Here is a 22,762-nt window from a genome sequence, read left to right on the forward strand (position 1 = left end):
TAAGTGAATAAGTTTGTATTCGATTCCAGAACGATTTTTGCGCGATGGCCGTTCCAGTCAAGGTTCCAGCGACTGCTAGATGGATTCCGTAGAGCGTTCCAGAGGTCTATTTATGGAACGTCACTCCAGGACAGCTAGGAGAAAAGATTAAGTAATATAACGGCCATTTTTTGTGGCTGCCCAAATACGTGCATACCTGGGGGTTATCGAGTAAAACGCCTGTCAACTTGAATGAGAAGCATGACAGCAACACAACTCTGAACTCCACGTGAATGAGAAGCACTACAAAAACACAACAACTCCTCGATTCGAATGAGAAGCACTACAAAAACACAACAAATCCTCGATTCGAGTGAGAAGCACTACAAAAACCATAACAAATCCTGTTAGCTTGAATGAGAAGCATGACAATTATCACAACTCCTCCTCGACTTGAATGAGAATCATGACAAAAACACACCTCCTCCTAAGAGAAGCATGACAAAAATACAACTACTCCTAAGAGAAGCATGACAAAAAACACAACAACTCCTCCTCGACTTGAATGAGAAGCATTACAAAAAACACAACTCATCCTATGAGAAGCATGACAAAAAACACAACAACTCCTCCTCCATTTGAATGAGAAGCATTACAAAACACACAACAACCATGAACTAAAATACTAAAACGCTAAAATGGTAAACAGACTATCAAAGATCCTTCACCGGAAATCACTGATGATCCTTGAATGAGAAGCACCACAAAAACGTAACTCCTCCTCCTATGAGAAGCATGACAAGAAACACAACAACTCCTCCTGAACTTGAATGAGAAGCATTACAAAAAAAAAAAAAAATGACCCAAAAAACTAAAAAACTAAAATGGTAAACAAGCTATCAAAGACCCTTCCCTGGAAATCATTGAGAACCCTCCGCCGGAACGTCGAAATCAAAACAATCCTTTTCAGACGGATCCTTCGACGCCATGGGCCTCCTTCAGGAAGCAGGGTCCTGCTCCCAGTCTTACGTATTGCGAGACATCACCTTCTCCGGATTCCACACTCTGGTCGCGGGCCTGATTACGAAGCTCGTCAGACTCTTGGCGCAACTCTTCGCTGGCAGGATGAATAAGCGTCGTCGTGAGTACATCGACTTATCGGCTGTGAGTATTCCGTGAATGATTTACAACCGTATTTGCGGTGCAGCTGGATTTACAGTACAGCCGGGTTTACAGTACTGCAATCTGTATTTCGTGTACGAGTTACAACTGGATTTACAGTACAACCGGATTTGCGGCCCAGTCTGTATGTTACAACAGGATTTACAACTGGACTTACAGTACAACCGGGTTTACAGTACAATCTGTATTTCGTGTATGAGTTACAGCTGGGTTTACAGTGCTGGATTTACAGAACAACTGGATTTACGGTGCAACAGGTTTACAGTACAACCGGATTTACAGAACAACTGGATTTACAGTACAACTGGATGTACAGTACAATCGACTTTACATTATAACCGGATTTATAGTACAACTGGGTGTACAGTTCAACTGGATTTACAGTAAACCGGGTGTACAGTACAACTGAATTTACATTACAACCGGATTTACAGCACAACTGGGTTTACTGTACAGCTGGATTTACAGTACAACCGAATTTACATTATAACCGGATTCATGGTACAACCGGGTGTACAGTACAGCCGGATTTACTGTACAACCGAATTTAATTACAACCGGGTTTACAGTGCTTACTGTACAACCTGGTTTACAGTACAACCGGGTTTACAGTAGGCCTAAACCGGGCACTTTTATACACATATATGTATATATATATATATATATATATATATATATATATATATATATATATATATATATATATATATATCTAAAGTGATTGTTTTTTTTGCAAAGCATAGACCGATTGCTCTATCTTGCTCCTGTTGCTCATGCGCAACGTTCGGGATGGCACACACACACACATACGTCAATATACTCCGGGTCTAAGACCTGTTGCTTAATCCGTTTTCAGTCGCTAGTATTGATTCATTATGAATCTGCACACTTATGAATCGAGAGAGAGAGAGAGAGAGAGAGAGAGAGAGAGAGAGAGAGAGAGAGAGAGAGAATAGAAGAATCTGGACGAAAGTTGTGATGTAATTGCTGGGGGTGATAAGGACAATTTTAAACATTCTCCCTCTCTCTCAGAGAGAGAGAGAGAGAACTAGTATGAGCAGGTTGTCCAGTCCTGAGCAGTCAAGTATAAGGATCAACAGACTTTAGCAACTACATTCTCGCCTTGCCGAGATCCGGTATGATAATATTTTTTCTCTCTCTCTCTCTCTCTCTCTCTCTCTCTCTCTCTCTCTCTCTCTCTCTCTCTATATATATATATATATATATATATATATATATGTAGAGAGAGAGAGAGAGAGAGAGAGAGAAATGGCATTAGTCATAGAACTGGCATAAGTTGGCTGTCCAATCCTGCGCAATATGTAAGGAATCATTTAATAAATAGCAATCATATATATAAGGAATCATTAAAAAACGTGTAAGACATATATACAGACAACAAAGAATTTGTTTTCGGTTGGGCCAAGCACCGAACAACAACGACCTAACCACCTTGGAATGTCCGATAAAAAACAAAAACAAAAGACTGTACAGTCGTTAAACAATTCAGACTTCTTGACAACTGTTTGTAGCTTATCGCGATTCCGGTATGCTCATTTTATTTTTAAATATCCGAGTCAGTTTGGATCTTTCTTTCGTGAGTCCCGGAGTTATTTTAACGTTTTTGTAGATCTCCTTCAGTTCTTTTGCGTCCTTCTGTGAGTATGGTGTGTATTTTAAAGTGATTTTATTTTGTTTTTAGTTATTTTATTTCTTAAAGTTATTTTTTAAGCGGTTTTACTTCTCGAGGAGATGATGTTGACATGTTGAATATTATCATCGAGTGTTTTCGATTTGTGATTATGTGGTATGAACGCCCTTATGTGTGTATATCTGTGTACAGTATATATGTTTGTGTGTGTGTGTATGTGTCCGTACGCTTCAGCGCGTATGAGAGAGAGAGAGAGAGAGAGAGAGAGAGAGAGAGAGAGAGAGAGAGAGAGAGAGAATTTTATCATACAGAGAGAGAGAGAGAGAGAGAGAGAGAGAAGAAAGAAAGTGAGAGCTTTTATCATTCAGAGAGAGAGAGAGAGAGAGAGAGAGAGATTGATTTCATCATAGACACAGAGAGAGAGAAAGAGAAAGATTTTATCATACAGAGAGAGAGAGAGAGAGAGAGAGAGAGAGAGAGAGAGAGAGAGAAATTTTATCATAGAGAGAGAGAGAGAGAGAGAGAGAAATTTATCATAGAGAGAGAGAGAGAGAGAGAGAGAGAGAGAGAGAGAGAGGCAGGCAGGCAGGCCGGGTGGTCATATAGATACTCTCACACGAACAGGCGGGAAAGTTCCTGATATCACAACCCGGGTATATGGACTGGGGGACCTCGGGTGGGGTGGGGCGGTGTTGGTTTGGTGGGGGCGGGAGTGGTGTGGACGCAGGGATACAGTAAAGCCTTTTTTTGTCAGGTAAGGCAAAACACGCAATGCAGTATTGTATATTTTCTCAGTCCTTTTTGCTTTACTGGGACCGTTGCTGGTCCTAATATGCAGGTTGTGAATTACTTTTCTTATTAAAGGTTGTAAAGTACTGGACTTATTATAGGTTGTGAATTACTGGTCTTATCGAAAGGTTGTGAATTGTTCCACGTTCGAGAGAAGGTTATTTGTGGGAGGACTCGTTAAATTACTATGTGGTCTGTCATTAGCTGGAAGCAATATTAGCGGACGTCTCTCTCTCTCTCTCTCTCTCTCTCTCTCTCTGTCTTCTCTCTCTCTCTCTCTCTCTCTCTCTCTCTCTCCGTATGTTTATATGTATTTACCATCTCTTAGCAATAACTTTACACCTGTAGTTAAGACAGGTGCACCTGTCCGGCTTTAGGCTGATGTGGTTTAAATATAAACCACAGGTGGTACAGATGCCCTTACCAATTATTATAATTCCTCTTTGGGTGGAAGTTATTCCTCAGGTGTAATAACTGATCTATTTAATGGAGGTTTATCTCAAGCAACAGTTGAGAGCAGTAAGTTTATAACTCCTACGCTAGGCCTACGCTGTCTTGGAGTATGTAGGAGAGTAAAAGTAAAAGGGGTTATTTTTACTATTTTACCGGTATCAATATCCTTACAGGCTACAGCTAGCATAACAAAAGACTGATCATTTCCTAGCTGTTAAATCCGCAGTAGTTTCATGACGAACTACATTTACAAAGCCGCACGTCAAGACATCAACATTTAATGTCGACGATCAATATTTGCTGCCATTTTTCTCGAAGCTCAGCAGTCTCTGGAATTCGCTGAACGTCTGTATCTCGCTCTTGACCACATTAGCGAATTGTATTTTTCCGTTGCGTCATTGCCGGTACTTTTACTGCCTTTCTAATCAGGTATTGTAAGAGAAAATTAGTGTATAAGGTTGTCAGTGACTACTATAATAGTACTATGACTCATTCAGGCATCACTACTCCTGGTGTTTGCGCAGTTGATAGACTCATAATAGGCTATTTTATCTTTCTGCCACGTTTTTAGGTTGTCAGTGACTACTATAATAGTGCTAGGGCTCATTCAGGCATTACTATTCCCGGTGTTCGCGCAGTAGATAGATTCATAGACTCATAATAGACTATTTTACCTTTCTGCCTCATTTTAAGGTTGTCAGTGACTACTATAATAGACTCTGTTACGTGTTCTGCCCTATTTAGAATCGTGATTGGTGGTTGACAGCAGCTGTCGTGTTTGCTTTATTAATGTCGGTTTCAGGATAAACAGCAAATGACCTGTTACGGAGAGTATCGTGTTTTATTTGATGACTGAAGTATGGCGTAATGTCAAAATAGGACTATGATTCTGCGTCGTCTCGTAACCCTTGGCGTGATTCGCAAGCCGGGTATGGGCTTCGAAAATCTAAACTGGTCTCGCAAACCCCTCCCATGGGCTCGATCTCCGGCGCAATGCTGACTTTTAGGGGGAAGGGGAAGGAATAAGGCATTCCTTATCGACAGATGCCCTCAACCCTTCCTGTACTTAATGCTTTATTTAGACTATGGAGAATCCCCCACCCCTCCCACCTTCCCTGGGACCCGCTACCCCTCCCCAAAAAATCGGCATTGCGCCGGTGATTGTGTGTGTGTGTGTGTGTGCGGTACACAGGTACATAGGTACACACGTACCCGTGACCTACTTAATTCGTGTCAATACGACCTTCGTATTTACAACAATGGCGTGTTCTGAGATTGTAAATAAAGCATTTCGCGATTCTCATGAAATATGGGTGTAAAAATTGAGGACAGTTAACTCTGGGCAGAGCGGATTGGCCGCCATGTTTGTTGGGAAGAGAAAAGGAAGGAAAAAAGGAATAAAAGAAGAAAGGATGGAAGGAAAAAAAAAAAAAAAAATGAAAATCTTATCTTCTCGCACATCGAGGCAGAGATTCGAAAGCCCAAGATGACAGGCCAAGCCTCAAAAAGGCCGAAAACTTAGGAAATTTTTCAAAAGTCACGAAGTCCTAAAGTGCGCTTTCTGGACTTGTTTGGACTTTGCCTCTTGAAATGTCGCTTGAGTGTTTCATAAAGGGAAAGTTGGTCCTCCCTTAATTCCTTCGTTTAGGCCTCGTTTTGACCCGTTCCCTATAACACCAGCTTGCCTGAGTTTGCTGTAATTCTAATTTTGTCTTATTGTTGTAGGGGTAGTGACGGAAGGTGCGGTGCACTGTAGGCAGGAATTACTTAAAGATGTTCTTTGAGGCGTCCCTAAGGCCCGTAGCTGCAGCCCCTTCCATTCTTATTGACCGGACCTCAGTACAGATTCTCTTTCTTATCACTTTCCACCTTCTTTTAACAGTTTGTTTCATAGTGCAACTGTAGGCATTACTTAAGGTTCTTTGCGGCGTCCCATCGGCCCCTGGCTGCAACCCCTTTCATTCCATTGACTGTACCTCCGTTCATAGTCTCTTTCTTACACCTTACTCTCCTCGACCTTCTCTTGACAGTTGTTATATAGTGCAACTGTTACACCTTTTAATACACCTTTATACTCTCAATTTCTTCGGCGCAGTCGAGTTTTCTGTACAGCGTGTAATCAAGGCCACCGAAAACAAATCCATCTTTCGGTGGTCTCGGTATAATGCTGTATGAACCGCGGCCCATGAAACTCTCAACCGGTCGTGGTGGCCTGTGTTTTTGCGTTGCCAGAAGCAAGATTATGGTTACCTTTAACCTTCAATAAAATAAAAACTACCGAGGCTAGAGGGCTGCAATTTGGTATGTTTGATGATTGGAGGGTGGAGGATCAATGTACCAATTTGCAGCCCTCTAGCCTCAGTAGTTTTTAAGATCTGACGGCGGACAGAATAAAGTGCGGACGGACAGACAAAACCGGCACAATAGTTTTCTTTTACAGAAAACTACAAATAAAAAAAAGGCATTGCAGATATTCGGCAATTTGATCAATAGATTCACTGACAGGGGCAAAGGTTGCTGCTAGTGTGACGTCACGGATCACGTGACCTTAGCAGAAGAATTTCCTGACGTCATGATAAAAAAAATAATTGGTGAATTATTGTCGCGTGGGGCCCAGGGCGGAGGCGGGGGCGTGTGGTGGACTGGTAAGCGAATGAATGGAATTTGTCACTTGTTATTTTAGCCGGATAATATTTTTTTCATTGAATTATCAGGTGTTATCTGGCGTCATAACTGAATAATATACATAAACAGATGCACTAACACATATACTGTATGTATGTATGTATACAGTATACAGGTATATATATATATATATATATATATATATATATATATATATATATATATATATATATAATTTATATATATATATATACATATATATATATATAATTTATATATATTTATATATATATATATATATTTATATATATGCATACATATGTATATATGTATATGTATATATGTGTGTATGTATATATGATGTATTTCTGTAAGGTCAAGATATTTGATCGTCAAAAACTAGAGATTAAAAATTTAAGAAGATCGTATCCTCCGCGAAATATTCATTTGGGATTCAGGAATCCTCGTAAATCTCAGAGAAACTAAAAATAAAACGAAATAAAATAAATGATTAAAACGAAATGAGATCCCTTATGACTGGTCATGCAACTGACCTCCCTAACCGGAAGTGCTTGACCTCGTTCGGCCTGTGTTGACCCAATTGTCGACCTTATTTATTTTACGTGTTCGTGGGAGGCCACATTCTGTTATTATTAGATTCAGTTTGATTTGTTTTTCTCACATGCTGATACTTTTTTTATTGCGTTTATAGACACACGCCTTGTCAGTGAACAAATCTCTCTCTCTCTCTCTCTCTCTCTCTCTCTCTCTCTCTCTCTCTCTCTCTCTCTCTCTCTCTCTCTCTGTGCTAATGAAAAGTCTTTCTCTCTCACCTTGTTAATGAACAAATCTCTCTCTCTCTCTCTCTCTCTCTCTCTCTCTCTCTCTCTCTGTGCTAATGAAAAGTCTTTCTCTCTCACCTTGTTAATGAACAAATCTCTCTCTCTCTCTCTCTCTCTCTCTCTCTCTCTCTCTCTCTCTCTCTCTCTCTCTCTCTCTCCATGCTAATGGACAAATCTCTCTCTCTCACCTTGTTAATGAACAAATCTCTCTCTCTCACACCTCGTTAATGAACAAATCTCTCTCTCTCTCTCTCTCTCTCTCTCTCTCTCTCTCTCTCTCACGCATTCTCTATATATCTCACTCTGTCCAAGTGAAAATTATAACTCAGTCTTGTTTAAATACTCTATATTTACATTTTTCATTTTATTTTTACTCTCTCTCTCTCTCTCTCTCTCTCTCTCTCTCTAGCAGTAGCAGCCGCCATCTTTCCAATGACAGGATCGCTTGTGATTCTAAAAGAACAAAGAAGTTTGTGTTAACCAAACGATTCACAAACAGGGGAAATATCCAACAAAGAGTATATACAGTCATTCTAGGCTATCAATCAACGAGAAATATTTGCAACAGATGGGACGCAACTGTCAAAACATGTCAAGGTTATGCGTTTGTGTGCCAAGTCGAAGCGGCCAGGTCAGGCGGTATGGGGTACGTATTAATACCCTTAGACCTAAGCGGGCCAGTATGGGTGGGGTAATATTTTAGACCTATGTGGACCAGTATGATCTAGTATGGGTGGGGTAATATTTTAGACCTAAGTGGGCCAGTATGCTCCAGTATGGGTGAAGTAACGTTTTAGACTTATGTGGAACAGTATGCTTCATTACGGGTCGTATTTGAGGCCTATGTGGACCAGTATGCCTCAATACGGTTCGTGCTTTAGACCTATGTGGACCAGTATGCTTCAATACAGGTCGTATTTTAGACCTGTGTCGACCAGTATGCTTCAATACAGGTCGTATTTTAGACCTATGTGGACCAGTATGCTTCAGTATAGGTGGGGTAATATTTTAGTCCTAAGTGGACCAGTATGCTTCAATACGGGTAATATTTTAGACCCACGTGGACCAGTATGCTTCAGTAAAGGTCTAATTTTAGACCTATATAGACCAGTATGCTTTAGTACGGGTCTTATTTTAGACCTAAGTGGACCAATATGCCCCAGTATGGGTGGGGTCATATTTTAGACCTATCCGGACCAGTATGCTTACATATACACATATACATATACTCCAATAAAGAAGTCTTATCTATACCCACAAGGGGCACATCCACGGTCCATCCCCTTAATTACCAGAAGTGGGCTCTCTCCCCTGCCCCCGCTTGATGTAAAGCCATGGCTCTATATCATTCTGCCCATCAATTATCATGCAATATAACCTTTCGCTTGAAGGGGAACTGCAATTGCGATCCCATAAGGTGTTCTGTAGTCTGTGTATCAGCGCTTGATTCGCCTTTTGTTTTGCATTGAGATACTGTATAGTTGGTGGAAATTGGGTGTGACCGTAATACTATTGGGTTTGGTGTTTCTCTCTCTCTCTCTCTCTCTCTCTCTCTCTCTCTCTCTCTCTCTCTCTCTCTCTCTCTCTCTCAGTTCTTTTAGTTAACTCAGAATCTCTCTCTCTCATATTAGGATTCTATTATGTAACTCTCTCTCTCTCCTAGGATTTCTTTTAATTAACACTCTCTCTCTCTCTCTCTCTCTCTCTCTCTCTCTCTCTCTCTCTCTCTCTCTCTCTCTCTCTCTCTCTGTAACACATAATCTCTCTCTTGGCAGATAGTTGGGACTTGTACTGTTACTTACCAAGGTTACGTTACATAATCTTTGGTCGTCTGTTCCTTGTTCCTTTGTTTCCTGATTATTATTATTATTATTATTATTATTATTATTATTATTATTATTATTATTATTTCGATATTTCTTCCTTTCTTTCGTGTTCCCAAAGCTTATAACCCATCTTTCAAGCTGGTTTTTGGTGTTGTAAATGAGAGAGAGAGAGAGAGAGAGAGAGAGAGAGAGAGAGAACTAAATTAATTCCTTAGTGTGAACATATGTGTTTGTATGTCTTAAGGTATATATATCAATACACATAAACACCAGAAATAGGAAGTGTTAGGCAAGTGTACAGATATATCTGTACCGTCAGCTGCAGCTAGGATCAGCCTAATACCACTTAATGGCAAAGGACTCGTTATTAAAAGCCTAAGAAAGTATAAAATCCACATGCACACTCATGCAACATAGGCCTAATTAAAGTTGCAAACCTGCTTTCTCACGCGAAGACCCTAACTTAGGCCTACTTGGTGCAAAATGTGACAGAAAGTAGATGAACGAAGTTATTTCCATTGTCGTAACATTCAGTATTGCACCAGACGTACGTTTAACGTATCGTGAGGGCGATAGATATCCCGGCGACATAATTTGGCGCCAAGAAAGAGAGGAAGGAGTAAAAGGCTTTCTCAAAATCCTTCCGTCTGATGGGAGAGGCTTTGGTTGGCTGGTCTCTTGCCTGCTTGGTGCTCTCCGCGGCAAAGAGTTTTCCTTCTCTTTCATCACCGAACAATGTCACAATTGTGAGGTTGAAAAGGCGCATCCGAGAGTCCCAGTCCGCCGAGCGAAGAAAAATGGACGCGAACGATGGATTTAGAGATTGGCGGAGATTCGTCTCCCGGGAGTAGTAGCCCCGACCTGAAGGGCAATTGACTTCGCTGAAGTTATGGCGATGAATCCAAACATGGTGAAAAATAGGGCAGTTTTACTGTTTACCTCTCATGGCAGCAGTGGCTGAATTCAGAGGCATTACTCTGGTGTCATTCTTCGCTCTTCACGAGTTTGTCAAACAAAGGGTAATTTGGGAAAAGCGAAAAAAGGAAACTAAAGGTAATTTTTCTGAAGTCTCCAGCCAGCCATTTCTGAAGACTCCAGCCAGCCATTTTTGCACGACAAATCATTTTGGGTTTTTCATGCAAAATAAAATTGGTTTTCATGCAAAATTGGCCAGGAAATGATAGGGTTTTTAAAGAACCTAAAAAATACCAACCAAACGTAACCTAGGGATGTTTACTGGGTAAAAATTTTGCCGTTCTAGCTTTGGAGACGGGTGGGGGCCCGGTATTATCTTACCTTAGAAGTCGTAATTTGATTAATTATTTTTCTCCGTTATTAAGTATTTGCGAAGGTTATGTATTGAGAAGAAATTTTTTGTTTTGATGCGTTTTTCACAAGAAAAATATAAATTATTATGTGGGAGGTGGCTGGAGTCTTCCGAAAAATAATCATGAAGTCTCCTGATTGAACGTTTGTAGGAGGAAGAAGAAGAAGCGTTTGCAACGTAAACAAATCAGTGTTCGAAATCGTTCTTCACGAATCTGCCTCAGGTTTCTTGGATTGTCAAGTTTTTCGTCAAATTTCCTGGATTTAGAGTTTACGTATCGATAAAAATGGCCTGAGAGGTATGTGAATCTACGGTGACAACAGTGATACGGTGTATCATAAGTCTGTGAAGCAGTTTTTAAAGTTTTCAATATGCGAGAGGCGTTCCTTGTTGAGGGTAGGGGAGTCTGCAGGCGTTTTGATCGATGGTGCTGCCATCTATTGACAGTTTTTACGATAATTTTCAGAATACAGAACGTCGTGCCACATAAGGTTTTTTTTCCGTTCTTCTTTAGGCTGCTTTATCACATACTCTCTTTTCTCGGTATTAGGGACAAAATTGAGTTGACGAGCGAGTTTGAAATGAAGAAGACATTAGTGATTTTACGGGAACTAGAGCAAGAGAAACACCTTATATATATATGTATGTATATATATATATATATATATATATATATATATATATATATATATACACACAACAAGTATATATAGAGGAAATATTATTCATATCACAACAGGTATAGAGCAAATATTATTTATATCGCAAGAATTAGGACAAACACTTTTACTATATATATGTGTGTGTGTGTGTGTGTGTGTGTGTAGTTAAGGGCTTTTCCTTTTTTTAATTCGTGTAAAATCAATATTTTTTACACTTGTATATATATGTATATATATACATTTATATACCTATGTATGTGTACAAAATCTTTGCTGTTATGAGAAAAATATGACTGATGCAGATCTGATATAAGTCGTTAGTTGCCAAAAAATTTGTAAAGCAAAATAATGATAAAAAAAGAAAGTTATATCACCCTCTGGTCTTTTTACGAAGCTGCAATCATCAATCATTCCCTTCTTCTTCATCCCTTAGGGAGGTAGTGCCGTCAGTGCACCACATGCGGCGCACTGTAGGCATTACTTAATAAGGTTCTTTGCGGCGTTCCTTCGGCCCTCAGCTGCGACCCATTTCATTCCTTTGACTGTACCTCAGATCATATTCTCTTTCTTCCATCTTACTTTCCTCAATGCAGCGTCCCTCCGACACCTAGCTGAAACCTCTTTCATTCATTTTACTCTACCTCCGTTCGTATTCTCTTTCTTCCATCTTACTTTCCACCGTCGTCTAACAATTAATTCATAGTGCAACTGCTTTGAGGTTTTCCTCCTGTTACACCTTTCAAACCTTTTTACTGTCAATTTCCGTTTCAGCGCTGAATGACAGAATCTTAGGCACCAGCGCTCGCCTAGCTTTTGACTTTATGCCTGAATTCTACATTCCAGCGTATTCCAGTGTATTCCAGTGTATTCCAATTCTTCTTCTTCTCTTTGCAGCCCCAGGAAGCGTCGTGGCGTGAGAGCATTTGCATATCCGTGGACTGCGAGGATGAATCGTGAGTAGAGATGGTCCTATCGACTTCATTCTAGAATACTTTTATACCCATCTTAGATTATATCTTTTTTTCTTTCTTTTGGATTGCCCACGGCTTCTGTCCCTAGCTACTGCCGCTTCTTCTGTAGGTCTTGCTTGCCCAGCCTGTCTTGAGTTTGGTAGAATGGTATATAATTTTTGGGGGGGTCGTCTAGTTTATATTTTCTCGTCATGGTTAAAAGAGACTTTTTTTTTTTCATATGCGTGATTGTGAAAGAAATGGTGATATATGGGTCAATTATTATTATTATTATTATTATTATTATTATTATTATTATTATTATTATTATTATTATTATTATGTGACATTTTCGCGTTGAACTCAAGCTCTGGTTTCTTGACTGACCTGTATTATTATTATTATTATTATTATTATTATTATTATTATTATTATTATTATTATTATTATTATTATTATTATTATTATTATTCGTCAGGACGGATTGAATAATATATAACCATTGTGGATTTCCTTTTTATTGAAAATGATTACGATGTTATGGTAAACATTATTATTATTATTATTATTATTATTATTATTATTATTATTATTATTATTATTCATAAAATCTCATAATAGCACGCGTCACAAAGATGGTGAAGAAATCCACAATGGCGTAGGTGTAAATATATGTTAAAAATATATATGCAAAACGTTTTGTAAATATATATTTTTAATATATATCTACACCTACGCCATTGCAGTTTTTTCACCATTATTATTATTATTATTATTATTATTATTATTATTATTATTATTATTATTATTATTATTATTATTGCGGTTAACTGAAACTTGAAATGCTGCGAAATTCGCTTGCAGGTGCCAACGCGTAATAATTGATATCAGAGTAAGAAGGTGGACTGAATGTCTGTTCTTTTTAACCCTAAATTTCATTATATGAGTTGCAAAGTGACTAGCTAGTATTGCACGAAAGCTTCTCTGATCATCCTTTTGCATGACTCTGTATGCAATGCGAAAACTTTGTAAATACGGACCTTTTTATTTATTTATTTTTCTTTTGAGGAGACGTTAAATTTCCGCAGTCGATGCCGCCAAGGGTGATCGTGATTGGCCGCTCACTGCGGCGTCCCTTCGGCCCTTAGCTGCGCCCCCTTCCATTACTGTACCTCAACCCCTTTTATTCGTTTTAACTGTACCTCCATTCATATTCTTTCTCTTCCTTCTTACTTTTCCTCAACCCTCTCCTAACAGTTGTTTCATAGTGCAACTGCAAAAGGTTTTATTCCTCCTGTTGCACATTTAAATAGACCTTTTTTTTATTGTCAGTTTTCCATCCAGCGCTGAATGACCGCGGCATAGGTCCCAGGCCTTGCCAGACCTTTGGCCTAAATTTTATAATATTCCAGTCCTTAGATTACAAAATCGTCGACTGCGGATATTTCCCGTCAGCTCCTAAATAAACTTATAATTGAGTGAATTTCTAGGAGGATATAAGGATACTGTGACGGGTTTAAAACCTAACAGTAGAAAGATATCAATATTTGCTGGAATTGTAAGATCAAGCTTGCAATCAACACATACCCCCGCCCCCAACTCCCGCCCCCATCGGCCCCTAATACACATCGTGATATTGGGTAACCATCCCAAACTGGCAATCAGTTGATTCCTGGATACAAAAAAAAAAAGAAAAAGAAAAAGCCTTTTCTCGCTAGATCAGGAGGTGAAAAATCCCCACGGTTTTGCTACAATTCCCTATTCACTGATGAACGTCGAATGTCTCCCCCCCCCGGCGTTAATTCTCAGTAATTTGTCTTAATGGCATCCGCTGTTAATGAATTCCATTTCCTGATTAGGGGCCAGAGAGAGAGAGAGAGAGAGAGAGAGAGAGAGAGAGAGAGAGAGAGATTGATCTGTGAGGAATAGGTCCACATTAGGGTGATTCAGTGATCGAACTGTTATATTCTTTTCAACTAGGTTTTGACGCGTGTATATATATATATATATATATATATATATATATATATATATATATATATATATATATATAGAGAGAGAGAGAGAGAGAGAGAGAGAGAGAGCAAGGTCATGTAACCAATACGGAAATATCTTAATGGGTGATGACAGACGTTTTCCATTACAAGAAGGCAATTAGTTTATTATTATTATTATTATTATTATTATTATTATTATTATTATTATTATTATTATTATTATTATTATTATTATTATTATTATTATTCAGAAGGTAAACCCCTATTCATATGGAACAAGCCTGCACGGAAATAAATATGTGAAAGCAAAGGGGTATTTTATTTATTTTTTACGATTGGTTCCACATAAAATTTTGGCGTCACGCCTCTCTCTCTCTCTCTCTCTCTCTCTCTCTCTCTCTCTCTCTCTCTCTCTCTCTCTCTCTCTCTCTGTTACAAATGCAAGTAATGATAAAGGATATGATTGGCACTTTCTCTTCAACCCTTCAAACGTAAATCAAAAAGGGGGCATTACTAGAACCGCCCCTCTCTCTCTCTCTCTCTCTCTCTCTCTCTCTCTCTCTCTCTCTCTCTCTCTCTCTCTCTCTCTCTCTCTCTCTCAGTCCCGTGCGTACAATGACGCTCTTGGCATCAGTTGATATTTCGCCTTTTTTTTTTTTTTTTTTTTGTTAGACTTGACACTGACTTTGATGAGTGATGGTGGTGATATGGTAAAGAGAGAGAGAGAGAGAGAGAGAGAGAGAGAGAGAGAGAGAGAGAGAGAGAGAGAGAGAGAGAGCTCTTGAAAAAAGGGCTGGTCGTAATGCGCCGGTGCTATTTTCAAAAGTACGAAGAGAAATGTATCTTTTCACAAATTCATTCCCTCAAATCGACCCATAGGCGGGTAGTACCGTCATTGCACCTCACGTGGTGCACTGTAGGCATCACTTAAGGTTCTTTGTAGGGTCCCTTCAACCCCTAGCTGCAACCCCTTTCATTCTCTTCACTGTACCTCCGTTCATATTCTCCTCCTTCCATCTTACCTTCCTCGACCCTCTCCCGACAATTGTTTCATAGTGCAACTGAGAGATTTTCCTCCTGTTACACCTTTCAAACCTTTCTATTCTTAGTTTCCCCTTGAACGCCGAATGACCTCATAGGTCCCAGCGCTTGGCCTCTGGCCTAAATTCTATATATTCCAATCCTTTCGTTAAAGCGTTCATGTGTTTGTGTTTACAGAGGCGAATGACGCAATCAGATCGCGTGTTGCTTAATGTTGGTGAATCGTCAACTCTTGCCAAGACTGTTCTGTATTCCTCCATTCTTGACTGTTTTCTATTCCTTCGTTCTTTCTTGTTCTTGCCTCTGGTCTGTTTGTTCTTCTCATTCTTATCTCTGGTACCTTTCCCTTCCTTATTCTTATCCGATCTTTCTTCCCCTGTTATCATTACCTGCTGTTACTTCTTTCTGATGAACAGCATAATATTCTTTGGAGGCTTGAATTTCAAGTCTGTGGCCTCTGTAGTTTGGGCTTGTTTCCTATGAATAGGGGTCATCTCCTGAATAATAATAATAATAATAATAATAATAATAATAATAATAATAATAATAATAATAATAATAATAATAATAATAATAATGGTCTACGTACCAGGCTAAACAAAAGTGTGTGGAGTTCGTTTCCTAAGAAATTACTCAGATCTACGTAATCTGAACGACTCTTCAAGATGATAATTAAACCTGGAGAAGCTTTGTGACGACTGGCTGTTGTATTGTAGAAGAACGAAAGTGAAAATGAAAATGTTAGATTCTGATGCTATAATATGCCAGACTCGTGCCAGCCTGGGTCTGGTGGTTACGACTAGTTCTTAGAAGAAGAAGAAGAAGAAGAAGAAGAAGCAGCAGCCCAGACTCGCAATGTTTACTTTTTGCGGTCTCCGTGCTTTTGCCGGCTGTGGCCAAGCAAGCTTGTATTGACCTTCAGAGTGAAATGCTAGTTTCTTTTTTACTCTTCGCTCGATGGGGCTACTGCGTGTCATTTCATTCGAGAATTCTCAAGTGCATAACAATGGCTACTTCGTTGTGAATGTGAATTACAGTACGTTGCAGTGTTTTTGCCGTGTGCGTGCTTAGTCGGAGATAACCTTGGCTAAAAATAAGGCCGGTCCTGACCTCTAAAATGGATGACAACCTTGCTCTTTGACAGGGAAATTTTAAGTACGTTTTAGAAACAGAAAACAAGTAAAAAATGCGCCGAAGTTTCTTCGGAGCAAACGAATTTTCTGTACAGCGTATAATGCTGTATGAAACTCTCAGCCATGGCCCATGGAACTTTCAGCAACGGCCCGGTGGTGGCGTGTCCTATAGAGTTGTCAGCTGCACGATTATGGATAACTTTAACCTTAAATAAAATAAAAACTACTGAGGAGGCTATAGGGCTGCAATTTGGTACGTTTGATGATTGGAAGGCGGATGATCAACATACCAATTTGCGACCCTCTGGCCTCAGTAGTTTTTAAGATCTGAGGCCGGACAGACAGACATATAGCCATCTCAATAGTTTTTATTTACAGAAAACTAATAATGGGCAGAGGATTATATCATTTTAGAGGTGAATTGTGTGAGAAGCTGACTCCATTGGATGGCCCTCGAGGTCGGGGTTTCCCGGCAGTGTCTCTGAGTTAACGAAGTTACATCACATGAGTTCAGTGAGGACGAGAGAGAGAGAGAGAGAGAGAGAGAGAGAGAGAGAGAGAGAGAGAGAGAGAGAGAGAGAGAGTAATTGGTAGGATATTGATTCGTGCAAATATGTAACACACACACCCCGGACTGCGGAATTTGGAACCCTCCGGAATCGATTAGAATACGTAAGGCCAAAATTCACACATCTGCTTTGAGGTTCGAGGCAGCGTTCCAGGGGATGCAGCATCCCCTCAGTTGCTGTTCGAAGTGTCACAGCAATTCCTGGCCTTGTGTGAGCTAAGGACTGAAGTGCTGTTCTGAGGGTTACAGCAGTGCTTGGCCTTGTGTGGCTGAGGACTGAGGTGCTGTTTTGAGGGTTACAGCACCTCCCTTACTGAAGTGTCTGAAGTAGCCACTAAAGTAGCAGCTACTAAAAAAGTAACAGCTACTGCTTTTCACCAAACAGCAGCAGATACTGCTTTTTGTGAAAAGTATCAGCCACTCCTGCTTGTCACACAAAGTAGCAGTTACTCTTGCTTTTACCAAAAGTAGCAGCTATTGCCTGTCCCCAAAGGTAGAAGCTACTGCCTTTCCCCAAAAGTAGCAGCTACCACTTTTCCCCATTAGTAGCAGCTGCCGCTTTTCCCCCAAAATTAGCATTAACTGCCTTTTCCAAAAAGTAGCAGTCACTGGTTTTCTCACAAGTAGCAGCTACTGCTTTTCACCAGAAGTAGCAGTTACTGCTTTTCACCAGAAGTAGCAGTTACTGCTTTTCACCAGAAGTAGCAGTTACTGCTTTCCACCATAAGTAGCTGGTACAGCTTTCCACCAAAAAAGTAGAAGGTACTGCTTCTCCAAAAAAGTAGCAGCTACTTCGTTCCACCATAAGTAGCTGTTACAGCTTTTCACTAGAAAAGTAGAAGCTACTGCTTTTCCCAAAAATGTAGCAGCTACTTCGTTCCACCATAAGTAGCTGCTACAGCTTTCCGCTCAAAAAGTAGAAGCTACTGCATTTCACTAAAAGTAGCAACTACTGCTTTTCACCAAAAGTAGCAACTACTGCTTTTCACCAACAGTAGCAACTAACCAGAAGTAGCAGATACTGCATTCCGCCAAAAATAGCAGCTACTGCTTTTCACAAAAAATAGCAGCTACTGCATTTCACCGAAAGTAGCAGCTACTGCTTTTCACCGAAAGTAGTAGCTACTGCTTTTCACCAAAAGTAGCGACGCCAGCTCGGCTGCCGCGGCCGGAATATATTGATCACCTGACCATCATCGCACCTTACCACCCGGACTGCTTTTTTTTTTCTTTTTCCTTCTATCTCTGTTCTATTTTTAGAATAGATAGAGGAAACACACTCTCTCTCTCTCTCTCTCTCTCTCTCTCTCTCTCTCTCGTAGCTTTCTGAAAGGCCAATGAACAGTAATGTAATATTACAAATATTTGATATAATGTTACAAGGATTTAATGTATTATTCGAGGACTTAATGTAATATTCTAGGACTTAATGTAATATTCTAGGACTTAATGTAATATTCGAGGACTTAATATGATATTCAAGGACTTAATGTAATATTCAAGGACTTCATATAATATTCAAGGACTTTTCATATAATATTCAAGGGCTTCATATAAAATTCAAGGACTTCATATAATATTCAAGGACTTAATATGATATGCAAGGACTTAATTTGATATTCAAGGTCTTCATATGATATTCAAGTACTTAATGTAATATTCAAGCACGTAATATGATATTCAAAGACTTAATATGATATTCTAGGACTTAATATAATATTCAAGGACTTAATATAATTTTCAAGGACTTAATATAATATTCAAGGACTTACTATAATATTCAAGGATTTAATATGATATTCAAGTACTTAATATAATATTCAAGGACTTAATATAATATTCAAGGACTTAATATGATATTCAAGGACTTAATATGATATTCAAGTACTTGATATAATATTCATGTACTTAATATAATATTCAAGGAGTTAATACAATATTCAAGGACTTCATACAATATTCAAGGACTTAATATGACAGTATACTCATGCCCAGTCGCTTGAATATACGTGTTTTTAGCTCCCCTGACCTTCTGCAACCACCAGACCACGAGTGTCGAAAGAGTACTGCAGATGCAACCAGACTCAACAGCTACTGAGTCTTTACTGTATGTTAGGAATTCTAAGGATTCCTGCCCCCTAATCCCCCACCTCGCCCCCCAACCCCAATCTTTGGCACGGGAATTGACACTGAACTTCAGGGTGGACCAGAGTTCTTTGGGCCCTCTCAGAAGAAGAAGAAGAGGAAGATGACGTAAATGACCCCTACAGGTGACTCTGGTGTCAAACTCCCCCTAGAAGCTGACCGAATTGCATAAAAAGTGGCACTTCTGTTCTGTCTCAGAGGACAACACTGAACTTTGGCACAGTCTCTTTATAGTAAGGAGGTGTAGCAGCCTTGTGGTGTCTTGGCACACTGTGCGTGGGCAGACGTTGCTATATTTATAGAAGGCGGTTTGCGATTATAGCCGAAGTCCGAGGGATATCGAATGTGTAGGGCGGGGTGGGGGTGGACTTCAGGCATTGCTTAGGGTTCTTTGCAGCGTTCCTTCGGCCCCTAGCTGCAACCCCTTTCATTCCTTTCACTGTACCTCCGTTCATAATTCTCTTTCTTCCATCTTACTGTCCTTAAGCCTCTCCTAACGATTGATTCATAGTGCAACTGCGGGATATTCCTCCTGTTACACCTTTCAAACCTTTTTAGTTTTCTGTAAAAGAAAACTATTGTGCCGGCTTTGTCTGTCCGTCCGCACTTTTTCTGTCCGCCCTCAGATCTTAAAAACTACTAAGGCTAAAGGGCTGTAAATTGGTATGTTGATCATCCACCCTCCAATCATCAAGCATACCACATTGCAGCCCTCTAGGGTTAGTAGTTTTTATTCTGTTTAAGGTTAAACTTAGCCATAATCGTGCGTCTGTCAACGATATCAATAGGCCACCACCAGGTTGTGGTTAAAGTTGCATGGGCCGCGGATCATACAGCATTATACCGAGACCACCGAAGGATGGATCTATTTTCGGTGGCCTTGATTATAAGCTGTACAGAAATCTCGATTGCGCCAAAGAAACTTCGACGCATTTTTTACTTGTTTCTTATAGCAGTTGATAGAAATGTGTAAGATTTTGGCTAAAAATATCAATTATTTACATTTATTAAGAAACAGACGAACTTTGACTCCTAAAGAACAAGCAATTTTTGCTTATAGCAACATTATCAAAAATTAAAAGTTAAATTAACAAATTAGGAACACGGGACAGATTCATTGATTGATCTCCATCGACTGGCGGCAAAAATCACTCATTGATTCAGGGAGAGGAATGCGACCCTGAAATAACTCGAATATCGATAGCGAGGCCCCCGTTTAAAAAAAAGCACAGCTCTCTGTGTTTAGCTGCAACCCCTTTCATTCCTTTTACTGTACCTCCGTTCGTATTCTCTTTCGTCCATCTTACTTTCTTTAACCTTCACCTGACAGTTGTTGCATAGTGCAACTGGCAAAGGGTTATCCTCCTGATACACCTTTCAAACCTGTTTACTCACAATTTCCTTTCCAGCACTGAATTACTTCACAGGTCCCAGGGCTAATCTGGCCTCCAGCCTAGCTTTCATACTCCAGTCCCATACGATTATCCATCGTTCGTTCTCCGCTTTCGTTGTGTGTTTATTCATGAGTAGCGTTCACTCTCGTCAGAATCGTGAAGTAGGCGAAAGCACGCGCTTTTTTTTTTCAGCGTTTTTTCGTTTTTAGCAGAGAATTTTCAGATGGACCCCATTCATATGGAACAAGCCCACCACAGGGGCCGTTGACTTGAAATTCTGAAGCTGTAATAATAATAATAATAATAATAATAATAATAATAATAATAATAATAATAATAATAATAATAATAATAATCTTTGGAATTTTAAGAATTTCAAGTCCGTGGCCCTTGTGGTGGGCTTGTTTCATCTGAATAATTCTCTGCTAAAAACTGGAAATTCTGAAGCTGTAATAATAATAATAATAATAATAATAATAATAATAATAATAATAATAATAATAGTAATAATAATTTTAAGAATTTCAAGTCCGTGGCCCCTGTGGTGGGCTTGTTCCATATGAATAGGGTTCATCTGAATAATTCTCTGCTGAAAACGAAAGGACGCTGAAAAAAAGCGCGTGCTTTCGCCTACTTTACGATTCTGACGCGCGAGAACTGCTTGAATAACTCATGAAACTTTGTTCCAGTGCTTTCTGTCAACCCACTTAAGCCGAGGTAAGGGAAGGTTCTCTCATGGAATGGAATATAGACTTTAGGACGAAGGTCAAGCGAGCAATGTGACCTGTGATGATGAGGTCATTCAACGCTGAAAGGAAAATTGAGAGTAAGCAAAGTAAAAAATGCGCCGACGTTTCTTCGGCACAATCAAGTTTGCTGCACAGCCGCTACAGCGTATAATCAAGGCCACCGAAAATAGATCTATCTTTCGGTGGTCCTCGGTATAATGCTGTATGGGCCGCGACCCATGAAACTTTAACCACGGCCCGGTGGTGGCCTGGCCTATATCGTTGCCAGTTGCACGATTATGGCTAACTTTAATCTTAAATAAAATAAAAACTACTGAGGCTAGAGGGCTGCAATTTGGTATGTTTGATGATTGGAGGGTGGATGATCAACATCCCAATTGGCAGCCCTCTAGCCTCAGGAGTTTTTAAGATCTGAGGACGGACAGAGAAAGTGCGGACAGAAAAAAGTGCGGATGGACGGACAAAGCCGGAACAATAGTTTTCTCTTCAGAAAACTAAGTGGTTGAGGAAGGTAAGATGGAAAAAAGAGAATATGAACGGAGGTACAGTCAAAGGAATGAATCTACAGGTCATTAGTCTCAGAGACGAGACTCGTTATAACCATTTTTGTGGTGATTTTGTTGATAATACTTTAGATATATATATATATATATATATATATATATATATATATATATATATATATATATATATATATATATATATATATATATATATATATATATATATAATGCAATACACAATTGATTTATAAGGGCAGACGATAGTGAGAGAGAGAGAGAGAGAGAGAGAGAGAGAGAGAATCAGCATACTGGGAATTAGAGAGGTTAATGAAGTTAATTAAGGAATTGATAGGGGAAATTAACGGAATATTGCGGTTTAATTAGTCTCTCTCTCTCTCTCTCTCTCTCTCTCTCTCTCTCTCTCTCTCTCTCTCTCTCTCTCAGAGCAAGAGGAAAGGAATGAGCCGTTCCAGAGGCGAATCCTGTCTGCTTCTACTACTACTAATACTATTAATACCTGAATTCCAGGTGTATGGGTTTTATTTTCTGTTCCCTCTTATTTGTCTATTTCATCTCTCTCTCTCTCTCTCTCTCTCTCTCTCTCTCTCTCTCTCTCTCTCTCTCTCTCTCTCTCTCAGAAGGCTAAGATTCCCCTTTGGAGACCTCTTGTCTTTATAGACTTGACTCTGTCCATAAAGAGAGAGAGAGAGAGAGAGAGAGAGAGAGAGAGAGAGAGAGAGAGAGAGAGAGAGAGAGAGAGAGAGAGAGAGAGAGAATTTAAGAAAGAAATAAAGAAAGAAAAAAGAGAGAAACCAAGAAAGGGAGAAAAAGAAAGAGAGAAAGAGAAAGAAAGAGAAAGCGAGAGAGGAAAAAGAGAGAAAAAGAGAGAAAGAATCGAAGAAAGTAAGAAAGACAAAGAAAGAGAAAAGAAAAAGAAAAAGAAAGC

The 22,762-nt window shown here is 39.5% G+C and overlaps 1 protein-coding gene across 8 annotated transcripts in view; it reads left to right on the top strand.

Annotated features, from left to right (window-relative positions):
- Positions 1-22,762, top strand: part of GLS (Glutaminase) — a 151,106-nt gene that overhangs the window by 4,697 nt on the left and 123,647 nt on the right. For 4 of the 8 annotated variants that reach the window (XM_067086003.1, XM_067086001.1, XM_067085997.1 and 1 more), the window contains exon 2: positions 12,231-12,289. In XM_067086003.1, the coding sequence (XP_066942104.1) occupies positions 12,231-12,289 (59 nt within the window). Of the gene's footprint in view, positions 1-844; positions 1,144-2,735; positions 2,829-12,230; positions 12,290-22,762 lie in introns of those variants that run through there. The other 4 variants (XM_067085998.1, XM_067085999.1, XM_067086004.1 and 1 more) reach the window with 4 other exon arrangements.

This window comes from Macrobrachium rosenbergii, chromosome 42 (assembly GCF_040412425.1).
Source record: "Macrobrachium rosenbergii isolate ZJJX-2024 chromosome 42, ASM4041242v1, whole genome shotgun sequence".
NCBI classification, from domain to species: Eukaryota; Metazoa; Arthropoda; class Malacostraca; order Decapoda; family Palaemonidae; genus Macrobrachium; species Macrobrachium rosenbergii.